This window comes from Vespula pensylvanica, chromosome 21, assembly GCF_014466175.1.
Source record: "Vespula pensylvanica isolate Volc-1 chromosome 21, ASM1446617v1, whole genome shotgun sequence".
NCBI lineage: Eukaryota > Metazoa > Arthropoda > Insecta > Hymenoptera > Vespidae > Vespula > Vespula pensylvanica.
In genome coordinates this window covers 1,034,445-1,052,012 of record NC_057705.1, presented here as the reverse complement: position 1 = coordinate 1,052,012, position 17,568 = coordinate 1,034,445, and the positions used below count along the sequence as shown (strand labels likewise).

Genomic DNA, 17,568 nt, shown 5'->3' with positions numbered 1-17,568 from the left:
TAAATGTTAACGATTGATACGTTTAACGATTTTTGTATACACATTGATAAGTAGGGCAATAGTAACTATATAGTATATACTAGGCGTCCATGTTGTAAGGTAACAGGGAGTGAGGTAGTTGCTACGTGATATTTCTTATTTAAATCGTAGATAAACATACGTATCAGTGACAAGACTAATAATTAATATTAAGAGTAATAACAACGAAATACGTACGAAGATATATTATTTGTAAGATATTTCAATCACAAATGTCATAAAAATTTCGTATTTGGTTTAAAGATTAAAGTGTCTGAGCACTTATATATACGTATGCTGAGTAGAATAAAATAAATTGAAATTTAATTTTATCAAAAGTTTCTTTACAAATATTTACAAAAACTAATCTATCTAAAAGTATTAGAGATTGATTTTATTTCTTTGTTTTATAGACTTGTTATTAATATCAAAACTTATATGTATTAGGTAGGAAGTTAAAATTAAAAGTACAATGGTATTTGATAGAATGAAGCATGAAAAAACCAAAAAATATTCATCAGTTATATTTACACTACTTATTTTTTGGACCTTCTTGCTTTCTTATTACTGGTGGTATTTATCTTCTGAAAACATAGATTTTTCGATACAAGTAAATCAACTAAACGAGCAGCTTAAAATGAGGTAAAGATACTTTATTACATAGCATATTGTAAGTAGTAGAAAATATATTTTTAAATATAATTAGTATTATGATATGGATGTTGTATCAAATTATAATCCTTTGCTTCAAAGAATCTATCGATAACAAATCAAATATATGTAAAAAATCGTACATGTTGATTTCTATTATTATAGAGTGTTAAATACTTAGTTATTAAATATATTATAAAAAAAAATTATATCTTTTATAGTATAGAAGAAAGGAATCAGTGTGTAACATTACGTATGAAATTAGAACAAAGATATAAACAAATGGAAGATGACATAGCTTATTTACATATAAAATTAGAAAAGCAAAATAATATACAGAAAAAAAATGATGAACTTAAAAATTCTATGACAATCTGTAAAAGTAAATTGCACTCATTGAGTATATTGAATGCAAAACTAAAAGAAAATGAAAGATTTCAGAAAGAATTAGAAAAGGTATGTTACTTTTTTTATATAAAATACATTATATATAACTATTAAATTATTAATAAAATAACTTCCATAGGTCAAAGATGAATTGGTAAAATTAAAACTTGCTTATAATGCACCAGCTAATAATATTAAATCTAATCCTACGTTAGCACGTAAGTTGTTATTTATATATTACAGTATTACTTGAATGGCATAGCATTTTACTTTATATTTTAATTTTTAATAACATATTTACACATTTTAAATTATCTATATATTTAAATTATATGAACATTTTTTATTATCTTTTATTTAACATTTTTTATTAAATATACTTTATACAGAATTATTATTGCAAGGTTCTACATATTGGGTAATTTAAATGTTAATTAAAATAGAAATTCTTATTTATTCAATCAAATCAAGTTCAATCATTTGTAAAAAATGATAAACAAGAAGTATAGCCTTTTAATTTTTGACTTAGTATCATAAGATATTCTCGGACTCTGCTGATTTAGCTACAAGAAAGGTCATTGATGCTAGTCAGTTACATCTTGTTCGGGACTCTGCTATAAGCATATCTGTAGCTGGTCAGCGTGGTTTGAAGTATCATCAAATCCCAATTCTACCAACAGATCCACCTGGTGCTGTGCGCCTAGTTCCTCGTCTTTCAGTAACAATGTTAAAAGGTAGTGGTACTTTCCTCAAAATTCAGGGAAAGAAAGAAACTGCCATGAAAATCTAATAGTTCTATTTTTTCAATTTTTCCATAAAAAAAAAAAAAAAGAAAAGAAAAACATTATATTCCAATAAATAATTTTTTTTTTTACCGATATAATTTTCTATGTTGAAATTATTTTTAAAATTGATTGGTCATTTTAAAGATTATATACAATTAAATCCTAGGAGATTTTTGATCAAAAAAATATATACGATATATATATGCATTTATTTGTTGTTATAACATATATGATGAATTTAAAATCGTAATAAATATTCATGTAATATCAATTGAAATTTTATTATTTTATATATATTATATTTATATTTTATATATTATATATTATATTTTATGTATTATATTTTATGTATATTATATTTATATATGTATTTTATATTTTTATATATATATATATATGTGTGTTGTATGTATGTATGTATGTATGTATGATATGCGTGGATATATATACATATACATGCAGGAATTAGACAAAATAATGGAAACACTCTTCTAATGCTGCAATAATTCTTTTTTGTATTAATGTCACAACCACCATTTATTGCAACAGTCATTGAATGATCGAAAAAAATCAAACGATAATCTACATATTGCGATCATAATAACTAATATTTTATATTTAAAAATATAATGAAAAGTGCGTGATATATTCGATCGATAGTTTGAGAAGAATAGCTACAAAAAAGAAAAACAAAGATAATCGCTATTGTTATCGTTGTTGATAACCTTCTCCGTTGTCTGTAACGTTCGTTTGTTTTTGTCAAGTTGTTGCCTCTTTATTCTTAGAATCGTTTGAGTCATGTTAGTTTATTCTATGTAGTAACCTCTATAATAGATCAGTGTATTATTTATTCTCGTGCGGAACGGATCGTAAGTACGTAGATGTTGTTATATGGGAAATTTATCGGATTTTTAAAGAGAATTAATTGTTCGTGCACATTTAATTGAAACATTTGCAACGAAGACTGCTATTTTATTTTATTTGGTGTATCAAGAGGAAGAGTTTTTAAGGTTATGACGCATATACAAAAATCACGTAAAGACCTCATCGGCTAAGAAGAGAATAGCGGACGGAAATTAATCTTATATGAGAAGAATCGTCGAATATTGAAGAGGATTGCAATCTCAAGACTGCAGAAAAGGTGACAACAGAACCTGAATGAATATCTGTAAGATCCTGTTTCAACTAAAACAGTCCGTCGAGAGCTTCATAAATTCAACATCAATGGTAGGATTACAATTTCTAAGTTTTTAATTACTGGTAGCAACGTTATAGTGAGAAAAAGATGGTATAATTATCATAAAGTAGGAATTTCTGCGAACAAAAAAAAATAATATGGTCTGATGAGTCATCTTTTTTTATTGTTTCTAACAACAGAACGGGTTTATGTATGGAAAATGACCAAAAAGGCTTATGCTCCTAAATGTATATCTTTTTCAAATGTTTCCATTATTTTGTTTAATCCTTGTACATGTATTTCTTGTTGAAATGTGATGACTTTAAAATTATTGTAATGAATATTAATATAATATCAGTTTAAATTTCATTTTTGTTTTATATATTTTTATACATGCTTTATATATACTTTATATAGTTATATTATATATAACAAATATCATTTTGTCATTTAGTCGGTGTGTAATTTTTTTTGTAGAAGAATTAATATATATACAAAATTTTTCAGCTGAAATCGATTCAACAATAGAAAATAGCACGATTGAAGGAATAGAAGATGACGAAATAATGAAAGATGGTAATAAAAGATTTTATACATATTATACTATTAAATAAATATATATTTAACTAAATGTTTCAGATGTAGATATTCCAAAAATACCGATAATAGAAAGTATCTTTTATATAGAAAGAAAACCAACTAATGAAACGACAAATTAAATATCTCTATGATATAAATACTTATTTACTCATGCTAAATACTCTTTACTCATGCTAAATTCTATTTACTCATGCTAAATTCTATTTACTCGTGCTAAATAATATTTACTGATACTTTACTATTTGCTGAGACAATTAAAGCAAATTTAATAATTGGTGTTCTAAGATAATAATAGATTAGTTTTAGAAATAATATTCAATAGCTTCTAATATTTAACCATAGTTATGCAGTATAACAATATTAAGTATTATTATACTTATTATTCTCAAGAAAATAATTCACCTATATCTGCTTTCATGTAAAATTATGGAATAAAAAAATCAATGTTATAATGATACAATTGTATTTTCTCTTAATATTCATTTTTCTATACACTTCTGAAGAAATATAATTATCTAGAAATAACAAAAAATTTATTAATACGACAAATCAATAAATCAATTATGTTTAAGTATGGTAATACATAGCATGATATAAGCTTTAATGTACAAGTGTCATGTTATAAATTATATATTAGCAAACAATATATAGTGATAGTAATTGTTAATGCTGCCAATCTATTTGTTGGTTTTTTGTTAAAAATAATATATTATTTTCTTCTTTATCATATAACTAATTAATAAATTACTTAAATTTCAATTTACATTTAATTAAAGAACATTATGATTCACATATAATTATATTGCTTATGAGTACATTGTGCGTATTATAAAACGCATTATAAGGACGATTTTATTTTAATATACTACACATTGTACATAAATAATATTCAAGCTGCATTATTTAACACTATATTGATATCCATATAACAAAATGTAGAATTTTTTTGACTAGGACATTATTAAGTAACGACTAGATATTTATTCTATAAATTCATTTTTTTTTTTTTCTTATGTGGTAACATGATAGAAATGTCTTTAATATTAAAGACATTTCTTTTAAATATTCATATATACCACAAGCCAACTAGTAAATTAAGGGATAGTCTACAACTGTTACATATTTACATATTATGGGTCTTTGGATTACTAAATGTTACATATACTAATGTAAATATGTGTTCTGATTGAAGACTGCCCCTTCCAAAAGTCCGTACTTTTTTGTGCGACTTTTATATTATCTAAATTATAATTTTTTAAATGTTAATTTTATACACAATTCTGATCGTTATATAATACCTAGTATAATTTGTATTAAATTTAGTATAAAAAATTATTCTCAATATTTATGTTGCCTTCTCATATAGGCCTTCATTTAAAGGAAGATAAATAGAATTTTTACATTTTTCATAAAAGTCAAACAATATATTAAATATTTATTTTATAAAATTTTCATTTAACGTTTCATATTCATGTATTTATATGCTATAAAATTTTAGGTTTCCCATTTATGGATTCTGCAATATATCAATAATATTTATTTCTTTGGTTAGATAAACATGTTAAGTGTAATTACTAAATCTTTTTCATCTGCAGTATTTTTTTATCAAAGGAAAAAAAAATATAAAAAAAAAAAAAAAAATAAAAATAAAAAGTATGCCCTTCTGGAAATGCATATTAGGTATTTACTTCCTTGTTTTTTTATATAACCAGCTCTTATAAATAATAAGAGCTTATATATTTATCAACAGCCTTCGAGATGAGTAATATTTAAGAACAATGTGCTACATGTACAGAATAATGTCATGTAGAATGTATTGCTGTAATACCTGATACTTTTTACTTATAGCGAAAGTGAATCTTTTATTAAATTCTATGTTCAACATTGTTCTATGGGGGCATGTTACAACAGTTTGGACCAATGTAACACAAATCTAGTATATAGGCATGCCACCTCAATATATGATCCACTTTCTCATTTCAAAATTACCTATGATGTAGATTTGATGATAAGGCAGTGTGATGTTAGTAAATTATTAATCCCTAGGAAAGTACTCTAAAAATATAAAAATCATTAAAATCTTTCTTCGTTGTATTTTAGCCCAAAAGTAGTTGCTTCTCTTTCTATATCTCTCACTAATGTAGAGTATCTAATAAATTCCTTTGAAATTGATTATTATTATGGAGAGTAATGATGGTGATGATGATGTCTTCGTTTTCTTCTATATATAAAAGCAAAAATTGAACGAAGACGCCACCAACGACTATGTTTGCGAACTGAATTACGCGATCTTTCTTTTGCACGTATCTGTCGTACTAATGAATAAAAAGCATCATCTATAAATTGTCGGAGTGCAGCAGATGTTTCATAAAATGGACAGCCTAATTGTTCTGCGAGCGCTTTACCTTCTTCTGTTGATACCTGGTAAATGTTGCATTGAAAATTATATGTTTTGATTATATATCATATATGTTATACTTTACCTCTCGCTGATGCTGTAAATCAAATTTATTACCAACCAATACAAGTGGAATATGCTCGTTAGGCCGTACACGTGATATTGATTTACGATATTCTAAAGCTTCTTGAAAACTATGTCTATCTGTTACAGAATAACATATCATGAATCCTTCGCCACACCTCATATACTGATCACGCATTGCCGTAAATTCTACCTGGATTCAAGAACATATATACATTATATAAAATTATTAAGAAAATTAAATTTATTTGCTTTAATGATAAAAAATATCAGACCTGTCCAGCAGTATCTAAAATATCTAAAAGTGCTGCTTCTCCATCTATTACAGCCTGTTGTTGGTACGAATCCTCTGTTAAAAGGAACGATATATTAGATACAAAACAAAATAAAATATGATTAAATTAAAGTTAAAGCAAGTCAAATAAAAGCACATCTTACCTATTGTTGGATCGTGACATTCGAGGAAACTATGACTTACGAATTGCAGAGTTACAGCTGAAAAAAAATCTATATTAATATTTATTATATGATCAGATTTTTTGTTTTACTCCTCTATTTATATATATATATTTTTTTTAAGTCGAGATACTTGAATCAATACCTGATTTTCCAACACCACCATCACCCAAGACAACTATCTTGTAAACTCTAAGCCCACCTCTAGTAGTAGGCTGTGACACTACCGACATATTGCCCTTGCCGTTTATTGTATGTGCATTTTTTTCTTGTAGAATGTCAAGTGACATTGTAAAAAATTTGTGCGTGTCGAAAATGTTACTTTTTTGCCACATCTATTCACCATTGAATTTTTTTTAATACGACCGACATATTTGATCGAATAATAATTTACTTTTACATAGACACCCCAACTCCATTTCATTAAAGCAAATGAGATTCATGTTTAATCTCGTCTGCGAGATGTTACATTGCAACGTTTCGTTCTAGGCTTTTTCAAGGGCTAATATTTAAACGAATCATTTAAACGTAACCTTTTTTACAGTTAGGCAAGGCATGGCTGAAAAGCACGGCCCTGACACAACGTTCACGATGATCCACGACCATCCACGACACGGCTCCGACCAAAGTATATATTGACACATATTAATATATATAAATAGTGGCGACATCTTAAGATATTTTCATCAACTTATATATCAATCAGTTCAATCATTATTAAGGTTGTTCACCATCTATCACTCGTAGCATATGCGACTTCAGCGACAGGTATGGACAAAATATGAACTACAATCGTAATAGGGAAACACTGTCTCTGTCATACGTCTATTACGTATATTTAATTCGAAATTATTTTTTATTTAACGCGTATTACGATCTACGTAATGTTTAAACGAATGCACAATATTGTTTAAATATTCGTTTATTGTATTCCGTGTACATAATACATACGTTTGATTCATAATAATATATAATTAATTATAATATATTATAATATAATAATATAATTATTTTAATAACTTATAGAATTAACTGTAAACGAAATATTCATTCAAAAAAATTTATTGGTAATGCTAAACATTACAAATCAAGAATACAGTAAGACTTCCATTATGTTTCTATACTTACTGAGTATGGTACAACTAATTTTTTTATCTTGAATGTTTTCAATGAGTATCTTTACATTCTAGCTGTTTTTGTGGATATTCCTTGTAATACCATTCCAAGTATTTTTTCTTACGTTCTGCACGTTGTGCAAAATATTTAGGATACATTGCTTTTTCAATTGGTTCCCAGTTATCTACTATACTATCCGGTAGTAAGGCATCTCGTTTATAAGCAACACCTCCTGGTGACTCAGGGTATATATACGGTTGAAAATGTTGTCTTTGAAATAATTCTTCTTCACCTTCTTGTAACAGATGTTTTGCTAATCTCAAATCTACGATACATGCATTTTTTTCAAAGCGTTGGCGAAGTTTTATAGCGTTGTATCTAAACAAGAATAAAAAAGAATAGAAATCATGCGATAATCTTATGAATAATTTAATATTTTTTTTGATTATTATATCTTTTACAATACTGTCACTATACGTGTTACATATATAATGACTGTTTATATATACAATATAAAAATCTAAATATAATATATATATATTATATATATTATGTATTATATATATGTATATATATTATATTCATATTATAAATTACTTATACCTGTATTCTAAACGATCGTTACACCAATCTTTAAGACAAGACAAAGCTCGTTTATATAAACTGCAAACTTTTTGAGAATGAGATACAATTCCGGATGGTAATTGTGCCATCTTTTTTAATCTTTCAATTCAACTTTTTCGTAAATTATAAGATTACATGATCAGAATGATCTATATCTATAGTCTTTAACCTGAAAATCCAAGAATATTTCTTATGTTCATATTTAGATAATCAATGAGGCGACATCTGTTAGATTTTTCTCGAAGTTTTACATAATGGCGATATATTTAAATTTTTCTTTCAAGTACTTCTATTTCTAAATATATATAATTTCCTTTTGCATTTCTCACAATGGAATAACTTCAAATATAAAACATCTTATTCTATATATATGTATGTATATATATATATATATATATCTCAAGTATAATTAATGCAACATATAAAATTTATCGATGCTTGCATTTTATTATTAAACTGTTAAAAAATATTATGGAAATAAAATTTGTAACGAATAGAGATTAATCAAGTTCAATATTATCGTCAAATATATAACGGAAATTACGTTGATAAATAAAATAATATGATTGGTCAATCGATTGTAATTTCTTGAAATATATAACAAGATATAATTGTATAAGAACTTGCACGTGATTGGTTGATGATCAACGACAGGCATTTGTTTTTCTTCCTATAAGATTTTGAAATAATTTTTATTAATTAATTATTAATTATAATAAAAATATTTAAACGATTAATAAAAAATAGAATACTTAGTTGTTTTCAACGAATAAGATTTTTTAATTTTACGTCTTTTAATTAAACCGACGAATTTAGATAAGACACATTTGAAATTGGAATCTTATTTGTCCTTATTTCCGGTTAGAAACTGCGACGGAACTACAGTAAGCATTAAGCGATGGCGTTGCCCAAACGGTATTGTCGTGTGCAGTTGTCGTTTCATTAACGGACCCTTTATATTTCTAGCGGCAGAGCAATTTCTGCGGATTTGAGGTACTTCACAAACTGTTCACGACCGATTCTTACTAAGCGACTGTATGCTCAAGCGCACGATACGTTATTCGAATATACAATCTCATCAAAATCGTATACGATAGAAATGATGCCACGTAGAAAAGTCGATCAGAATTTTCATTTTTGTCGCATTATGCGAATAAGAATGAAAGGTTGTTTAGAAAAGTATCTAAAATGTGTACATCAAACGTGAAATGATATGGAGCGGTTATTTCATATATACTTCATATTTGTGTATATGGATTTTTTATAAATTTTGTATACTTCTTGTTTTTCTTTTTTTTTTTTTTTCAGATAATAACGAACTGTGCGTGAAAGGTCTATTTAACATCAAGATACAAAATGATGCCAACAATGCCACCAGATTCTCATAAAATTTCTTTGAAAATAATTGAAGCTATTAAACAACATCCTGTCCTTTATAGTTCAGAAGTTAAGGGATCTTCCATTAAGCTTCAAGAATTTAAACAGAAAGTTTGGAAACGTATTTCGGATGAACTTGGTCTTGATCGTAAGATTAATTATATAGAAATTCTTTTTTATTGAAGATCATCATGATACGTGATACAGTAAAACTTACATCAGTATTATTTGGATTATACAGCAACATGGGTAAGATTAAGATGGAAAAATCTACGGGATACCTATTGTCGCATCTTAAAGTACAAAAATAAGACTGAGAAAGGTGTTAGAAGAAAGAAATGGATTTTTGAAGATCATCTAAGTTTCTTAAAATTTCCGTAAGTTTTTAAACGACACAGCACAACATTGACATATATAGATATATAGTTAAACGAGTATATTCGATTAGGTATGAATCAGATTATCAACCACAAAGCATAGAATTGTCAGAAGAATATATACAAGATATAAACGCAGGTGGAATAAGTTCGGAAGGTCTCCTTGAACAATTGGAAGATCGCAATGATGAAGATTATAGTGAATATTTAGAGGTACTCGAAGAGACAACGGCGGATCCAGTTTTAGCGGATACTGAACCTTTAGAAATGTTACATACCAATAATCAACAGTTAGCAGAAAATATACAAATAGAAAATGACCAAGTAGAATCCCAAGATGCTATTGATGCTTATATTCAACAAATACAATCAAGATATAGAAAGATAAAACCGAAGAGGTTAAAGGTGGAAGATCCATCTAGTGCAGAGGTGCCTAACATGTATAGTATTTTAAAGACTCCTTCGAAAACTAAAAACATGGTCTCTATTGATAACAATACTATAACTACACCTGTTTTCATAACCAGTTCATCTACTACAACTACTACTCCTCCGACGCCTATGAAAGGATTAAATAATATTCAAGAAGATGGAGAAAGGAATCTAGAACAAGTTTATCTAGCGCCGGAAAGCAAAAGCAGTATAGAACTGTTTTTTGATAGTATGGCACAAACCGTCAAGAGATTACCACCAAAAGCACAAGCAGACATAAAAATGAATATTTGTAAAATTGTTACAGAGGCAGAGGTACGCTTTTCCGGACAAAATACACAAAGAACGCAACGATTTGTAACACCGCGAGGCATGATTCCAAAATTGGTATTGATTCCTTGTAATATGATAGACCAATATCAGAATAAAAAAGGTTGACAGTTTCTAAGTTGTAGATACTATCACTGGAAGGATTTATTGTTGAAAATGTTTTTTCATTTTTATGTAATACAAAGTTTTTCGTCGTTCGAAGATTTTTTATTTTAATAAAGCATTTTGTGTGCAGGCTGTGTAAGATGTAAAGGATCTTATTAATATTTGTATGCTTTTTGTACAAATCTGTGGTCGCTTTATCAGAATTATTTTTTTCTGTGCTACTTTTAGTAGAAGTATTAAAAAAATTTTATATTTTTAATCATGTATATGTATAGTGCTGTGTCTTTCCTAGAGTATTTTACCTTGTTAATCAGGAAAATTTTCAATCGTGAATATAGAATATTTATTTCAATTAAACATAAACTGTTGAGGGATGTAGAGAAAATGGGAGAGAGAGAGAAAGAGAAATAGGAAAACTTCGGATAAATTAATAAATTTGTAAAATGGAAAATTGGAAATGTAGAGTTAATTTGTCATTTTCACAGTTAAGAGATTAATAACGATTGATTTAGTAAAGGAAATAATCTAAATTGTACATAATAACAAATTTGTTATAAATATTGAAAAACGCATTCATCTATTGTGTATTAAACAATTTTTAATAAAAAGAAAGCATTAAATTTATATATATAATGATAATAAATAAAAATAATAGTAATAATAATAACAATGATAATAATACTGATGATGATGATAATAATAATAATAATAATAATAGTAATAATAATAATAATGTTTAAATAATCAATGTGTTTAGATAATAAAACTGTTCATTATACACAATGATGAACGTCTGTCATAATTCACAAAGAAAACATTAATGATAGTTTTGTTATTAAAAATATTAATAATAATTACAGAGAAATTTATTACAAAAATTAATATATAATATATATAGAGAAAATAATACTAGAAATTTATTAAAAACATATTATTTAATCCATATGTTATTTATCAAATTAGCAAATTTTTTTGCTATATCTTCTTTTAATTTTTTATATAAATCTTTACTGTACCATGATAAGATTTCTGCTTTGTTGGAAATAAGAGAGTATATGGACGATAGGAAAACTGATCGTGTGTCCCACTTTGGTCCTTGCGAGAAAAGCTTGGATTACACATCATGCGGGCGAAGTAGTTCTTAATGGAAGCTCGACCTCCACCCGGTATCGCATAGTCCGTGCAAACCTAATTGGATAGAAATGCAGCGAAACCGTTTTGCGTACTTTGCGGGATACCGGGACTAATTCGATTACTTTCGTGTCAGCCCTTCGCACCCACTTGTCATTTTCATAAACATTCATTACCATCCTTGATAAATGCAACGCAAACAAAATCGATCATTTCTTTCACGCACATCTATATTATTAATTAATAAGGACTTTAACAGAAGAATGTCAATCTTTATATATATATGTATGTATGTATATGTATATGTACGTGCATGTGCATGTGTGTATGTATGTACATATGTATGTATGTATGTGTGACTGTATATATATATGTATGTATGTATGTATGTATGTATGTATGTATGTACATATGCATATATATATATAGCCTTGGGATCAAGTACACATGCTTTCTATCAGCACGAAAGTTTAAAAGTAAAAGGCCACTGTTATCGATAAAAATACATTCTCAATGTTAACTGTTACATCGGTGATAGTATCATTCAGAAATTACCATGTTTTATTCAAACTCTTGAATTGTTCAAAAGTACTATTTTAGTTAGGTCATTTCCGTTAAAGAATATTTTTTTTCTATTTTTCATACTTCCAACACTAATGTTTCTTTTTTTATTTGCTTGACAATCAGAATTAATTTGCGATAATCCATTAAATATTATTAAGAAGACATTGACTCTAAATTTTCGTTCTTAAAGAGGACGTTTCACTCGTCATCGTATTATAAATAAATCAAGTAATTATATATCGTATTTAAATAATTTTGTTGTACCGATAATAATGTCATTATTTAATGTTTTATTGAAATCGTTGAATTATTAGAAAGAATTATTTTAATTAGGTCACTTCGTTAGGATATATCTGTTCTTTCTATTTTTTTTATATACATTCCTAACGTTATACTTTCAAACACGTGCCTTTTTTACTTTTCCTTTTCTCTTTTTTCTGTTTTCACTGAAAAAAAAAAAAAAAAAAAAAAATTATGATTTAATAAACGACGATCTCTTCGTCGTGATAACTCGCATTATTAAATATTAATAAAGATATTTTAATTATGAATTTCTCAATAATATCGTTCAGAAAGACAATCTTTTTCACTTGTCATCGTATTTTGTCATGATATTATTAATCACTCAAAGTAATTATATTAAAACGTTTTGTTATTGCATTGATCGATGTTATGTATATATTGCATCTAATGTATATAAGTAAAAGCTATCGCTGTCTTCTACTTTGCCGTTATCGATTGCGATAGACTAGAGCCGGTCTGACTAGTTGTAGAGTCGACTACTAGAGAGGAGAGCAGAATAATCAGATTCCTAAATACATACTTACACACATATACACGTATACACATACATATAATTTTCCATAGATTCCTCTATGATCTCATTATGGTATACGCAAGATCGATCTTACTACATTATGATTGTTAAAATTGTATAATTATGCTTTTATGATTTTTATTATATCGCACGTATATACCATACGTACGTGTGATTCTTCATAGATATTTTTACGATCAATAAGATCAATTCTATCATTTTATGATGTTGTTTATGACTGTTGTTTTATGATTTTTATGATTGTTATTTTATTTAGATATGTACATACATTCGCACATACGATTTTTCTATAGATTAGCTAGCGTTGAAGTACGACGTAAAGTACGTTTTATTCTTTCAATCAAAATTTATATACAATATCATATATGTAGAATAAAATATTCTTGTTCACGATAATAAACGAATAAACGAATAAACGAATAAATATGATACCTATGCACTAAAAAAAGGAAAGACACAGATAGTATCGACTTGTGTATAACAATTTAACTCATTCATTACAATAGAAAGAAAACAAAAAAAAAGAAAAGAAAAAAAGAAAAAAAGAAAAAAGAAAAAAGCACAGAAGAAAGAAACTGCAGAGTTTCGAAGGGAATTCTCGATACTAACGAATTAATGAATTCCTGAATTAATGATATACAAAATGTGAAGTGTTGGATCATTTAGTAAATCGTTTCAAGTTCTCGTCTGGTTTGTCGTCGAGAGGAGAAAGAAGAAAAAGGAGAAAAAGAAGAGAAAGAGAAGAAAAAAAGGAGACGAAAGAAAGAAAAACAAAAAGGGGAGTAAGAGAAGAAAAAGGAGAAGAAAAGAAAGGAGACGAGAAAGAAGGAAAAGAAAGAGAAGAAAAAGAAGATGGAGGAGGAGAAGGAGACGATATCGGCGTCGTCACGGCGAAGTGCTTAGCATCACGAGGAAACACTCGAAATAGAGGTGGTTAAGTAGAAGATCGAGGAAAAGCTCACACTGCGGATTATACACAGTTACAATATATGTATGTATATATCGTTCTTTCGTATATAAGGCGGGACCTCCGCATTCGAATTCGCCAGGGTAAACAGGTTTCTAGGTCATCTTCGAACAGATTTTTGGCATGTGAACGTTAACGGAGATCTCTCTCTCTCTCTCTTTCTTTCTCTCTCTCTTCTTGGATTGGTTAGTTCGTGAAATTTCGAGAAGCCAACGGCCCAGCTCTGCGTATAACGCGAATACTCTTGATTATCGAGAGTCAGCCAAGTTCTTGTAGGGTTTCATTTTCTATAACGGGTCACGCTACCCTGATCGGTCTTTACTCTCTTTCTTTTAGTTTAATTATGTATTTATTTATTTGTTTGTTTGTTTGTTTGTTTGTTTGTTTGTTCGTTCGTTCGTTTGTTCGTTCGTTCGTTCGTTTATTTATTTTTTCTGCTTTCTTTTTCTCTTTTTGCTCTTTTCTTTCTTCGTTATGTACGTCCTCGTCACGCACGGAGATACACTTTGGTAGCTCAGCCCTTTATTAGGTTTCGTTCCATTGTGATTTCGGCCAGCAGTGCAATGGCCTCTTATTTGTAACGTGTATGTGTATTTCTTTCTCTTTATGTCCCTCTCTTTTCCCTCTCTCAAATCTTGATCAAAAGTTGTGCAGAGCGGGCCAAAAGATCTTAGATGGGTCAACAGTTTCTAGACGATCTTGGAAATCAACCTGTTATTTAGGCTAATTTCTATTTTCGCTTGTTCGTGCTTTTTTTTTGTCTTTTCTTTTCTTTTCTTTTCTTTTTTGTCCTTTCTTTCATATCGCGAAACTGCAAGGACCGGACCGTCTTACGAAATCTTATTACCGAAGCTAAAGATCCTCGAAAGCGTGTTAATTGATATTGAAAAATGACCTAGGAGGAAACACTTTTGGCCCACCCAGTATATACATATAGCGAACTAATTTAGCCAGCCAAATTTATCGGCTTTTCTTAAACATTCTTGCTGGTTCTCTTTTGCTCATTCTTGCTCTCATCAACAGTTTCTTCTTCGTCATTTATAGACTACCAAGGTTTAGAGTTTGCTCGTAAAAGCTTTCTCATAGTTCTTTGACAAAAGGTTTGCCGTTGCCTTGGCGTAATTTATCTCGTAGAGACTAAGATACCCGTGGCGAAAGGTCGCGCCGATGGTTGTGTTAGATGATAATGATCGAAAAGCGAAGAAGTTATACATCTCTTTATATATCTATCTATGTATTTATCTATGTATCTATGTATGTATCTATATGGATATATGTATGTATGTACGTATATGTATACTTGTATCTATGTATTTATGTATGTATGTACGTATATATTTACGTGTGGTGTGCCATGCCGTGTAGTATTAACGCTATCGACGATGAGAGCAAAAGAGCAAGCTTATCGGGAAAAGTCTACTGACCCATATTATCGAACTACCAGCTTTAAAATCAATGTTGGATTCGTTAGGAATGCGAATGACGTTCAAAACATATTCTCCTCCGTTAAACGTATCCTCGTAAAATGTCAAACTAAACGACAATGAAGGATAATCCGCGTAAAACTTTTAGAATCATGCTTCCATAGAGAATTTAAGAACAAAAATTTTGTCCTTTCCTTCTTTTCTCTCTCTCTTTTTTCTTTCTTTTTTCTTTTTTTTTAGAAGCAAGCAAAATGGTACACGTTTCTATCCGAATTGCGTTTATATTTGCGAACCAATAATACAATCGAGATTATTACGAAAAAGATGTTTTATCAGTACTAGAAAATATTCTTTTTCATGAAAAAGGTAAACATGGACCAAACTACATGGGGAAGTCCACGGGGGAAATAATTGAATCCTTTGAATTCCTATGACGAGCTTCCCTCGACGTTATTTGGGTCATCTAAATATATTTTATCTTCAATTTTATTTTATAATAAATTATGTGAATTAATATATATGTTTGTAATGTTAGTAAAAAAATATTTGAAAAAAAAAAAGAAAAAACAAGAAAGTTTTGAAACGAATGTTAATTCATATGATTAAGTCTCTAATTATTCGAACTCTCCTAATTCGAATGATTAAGTCTGGGATGTAACCTTTTTGTATTACCTCATTGACATTTTTTTTAGGACGATGAATTCTAATAAAATACAATTATTTTAACAGACGAATAGTTTTAGTAGAATATATAATAGTCGTGTCAAATAATGCGTATATTTTTTTTTAGTAAAAAGAAAAATATAACGCGAGAGAGAATTTAAACTCGCAGAAAAGGTTGAAACCTTTGCGTCATAATTATTTTTCTGAGCTCTTTCTCACTAAACTCAAAGTCAGTTTTAATTTCATTTTTTTTCTGCTTTTGATATATCTCATCTTTCTCTTTCTCTTTCTCTCTCTTTCTCTTTATTCGTGTATAACATTTGGAAAGAGATATTTGGAATAAAACTATTCTTTACTGATTTGTTAATCATATCTTTTTATTAACTAAATAGAGTAACATACGTCAGAGATGACTCAAGAGTTCTACAGAAAAATACTGTTGTCACGTCAGCGGTGACCTCATAGTGCTAAAGGTTAAGATTCCATTCATTTCTATTTCTTTCTTTCTTTTTTTTTTTTCTTCTTTCACAAGTCATCAACATTACAAATTATCAAATTATCAAGCCTATCAAATGTTCCAACATCAACGTCAACAGACGTACCTCTGAAAGTTTCGATCCAATTTTCTTTTTTTCGATAAAATTATACGCTTAAATCCGTTCGAAGAAAAAAAAAATGGGAAAAGAAAAGGAAATCCCTGTCAAAGAGAAGCATTTGATTCATTGACGTACGATATCATTCAGATTTCCATTAAAATTTTTCACGATTATATACTGTGTGTATTATAAACATCATCACAAGCGTGGTAACTCGTCGTTGTATTAGATTAAAACTTTGGCATTAGATTATCAATGACGTTATTTGACGAACGCATTCACTAAAAGGATTATGATTAAAAAAAAAAAAAAAAGAAATCGATTCTATATTCGACCGCACATTTGCCGAATGATTTCATTCAGTGATTATATACCTCGTATGAATACGATTACTGTACTACAAATATCATGACGCGATTATATCTCGTCATTCTATAAGATTAAACTTTGACGTTAGATTACCACGAA

General features: G+C 28.3%; 4 protein-coding genes and 1 long non-coding RNA gene across 12 annotated transcripts in view; 2 read left to right on the top strand and 3 right to left on the bottom strand.

Moving 5' to 3' along the window:
* The first annotated feature begins 39 nt into the window (after nt 1-39).
* On the top strand, nt 40-6,343 carry LOC122636351. 3 transcript variants are annotated; one of them, XM_043827488.1, is made up of 6 exons: nt 53-231; nt 466-660; nt 891-1,125; nt 1,196-1,274; nt 3,526-3,594; nt 6,230-6,343. In XM_043827488.1, exons 2-6 carry the CDS (start codon nt 491-493, stop codon nt 6,232-6,234), a joined length of 558 nt encoding a protein of 185 aa, XP_043683423.1. In that variant the 5' UTR covers nt 53-231; nt 466-490; the 3' UTR covers nt 6,235-6,343. The 3 variants fall into 3 exon arrangements, with proteins under 3 accessions (XP_043683421.1, XP_043683423.1, XP_043683422.1); XM_043827487.1 differs by lacking the exon at nt 6,230-6,343 and adding an exon at nt 3,658-5,701 and having other exon boundaries at nt 60-231; XM_043827486.1 differs by lacking the exons at nt 3,526-3,594; nt 6,230-6,343 and adding an exon at nt 1,620-1,903 and having other exon boundaries at nt 40-231.
* On the bottom strand, nt 2,231-7,170 carry LOC122636349 (GTP-binding protein Rit2-like). The gene is made up of 5 exons (XM_043827485.1): nt 6,702-7,170; nt 6,539-6,595; nt 6,376-6,449; nt 6,102-6,293; nt 2,231-6,039 (listed from the first exon to the last, which is right to left on the bottom strand). Exons 1-5 carry the CDS (start codon nt 6,889-6,891, stop codon nt 5,797-5,799), a joined length of 756 nt encoding a protein of 251 aa, XP_043683420.1. The 5' UTR covers nt 6,892-7,170; the 3' UTR covers nt 2,231-5,796.
* Nucleotides 7,171-7,604: 434 nt separating this feature from the next.
* Nucleotides 7,605-8,465, bottom strand: LOC122636352 (NADH dehydrogenase [ubiquinone] 1 beta subcomplex subunit 9). The gene is made up of 2 exons (XM_043827489.1): nt 8,276-8,465; nt 7,605-8,050 (listed from the first exon to the last, which is right to left on the bottom strand). The coding sequence occupies exons 1-2, from the start codon at nt 8,383-8,385 to the stop codon at nt 7,723-7,725; spliced, it is 438 nt and encodes a 145-aa protein (XP_043683424.1). The 5' UTR covers nt 8,386-8,465; the 3' UTR covers nt 7,605-7,722.
* A 711-nt stretch (nt 8,466-9,176) lies between these two features.
* Nucleotides 9,177-11,064, top strand: LOC122636342. Of its 6 annotated transcripts, none has more exons than XM_043827472.1 (4): nt 9,177-9,289; nt 9,605-9,821; nt 9,915-10,050; nt 10,122-11,064. In XM_043827472.1, exons 2-4 carry the CDS (start codon nt 9,653-9,655, stop codon nt 10,918-10,920), a joined length of 1,104 nt encoding a protein of 367 aa, XP_043683407.1. In that variant the 5' UTR covers nt 9,177-9,289; nt 9,605-9,652; the 3' UTR covers nt 10,921-11,064. The 6 variants fall into 6 exon arrangements, with proteins under 6 accessions (XP_043683407.1, XP_043683408.1, XP_043683409.1 ...); XM_043827473.1 differs by lacking the exon at nt 9,177-9,289 and adding an exon at nt 9,297-9,462; XM_043827474.1 differs by lacking the exon at nt 9,177-9,289 and adding an exon at nt 9,297-9,475.
* A 4,634-nt stretch (nt 11,065-15,698) lies between these two features.
* Nucleotides 15,699-17,568, bottom strand: part of LOC122636355 — a 15,335-nt gene continuing 13,465 nt past the window's right edge. The window contains exon 2 of the long non-coding RNA XR_006328919.1: nt 15,699-16,047. This is a non-coding gene — a long non-coding RNA (uncharacterized LOC122636355). The remainder of the gene's footprint in view (nt 16,048-17,568) is intronic.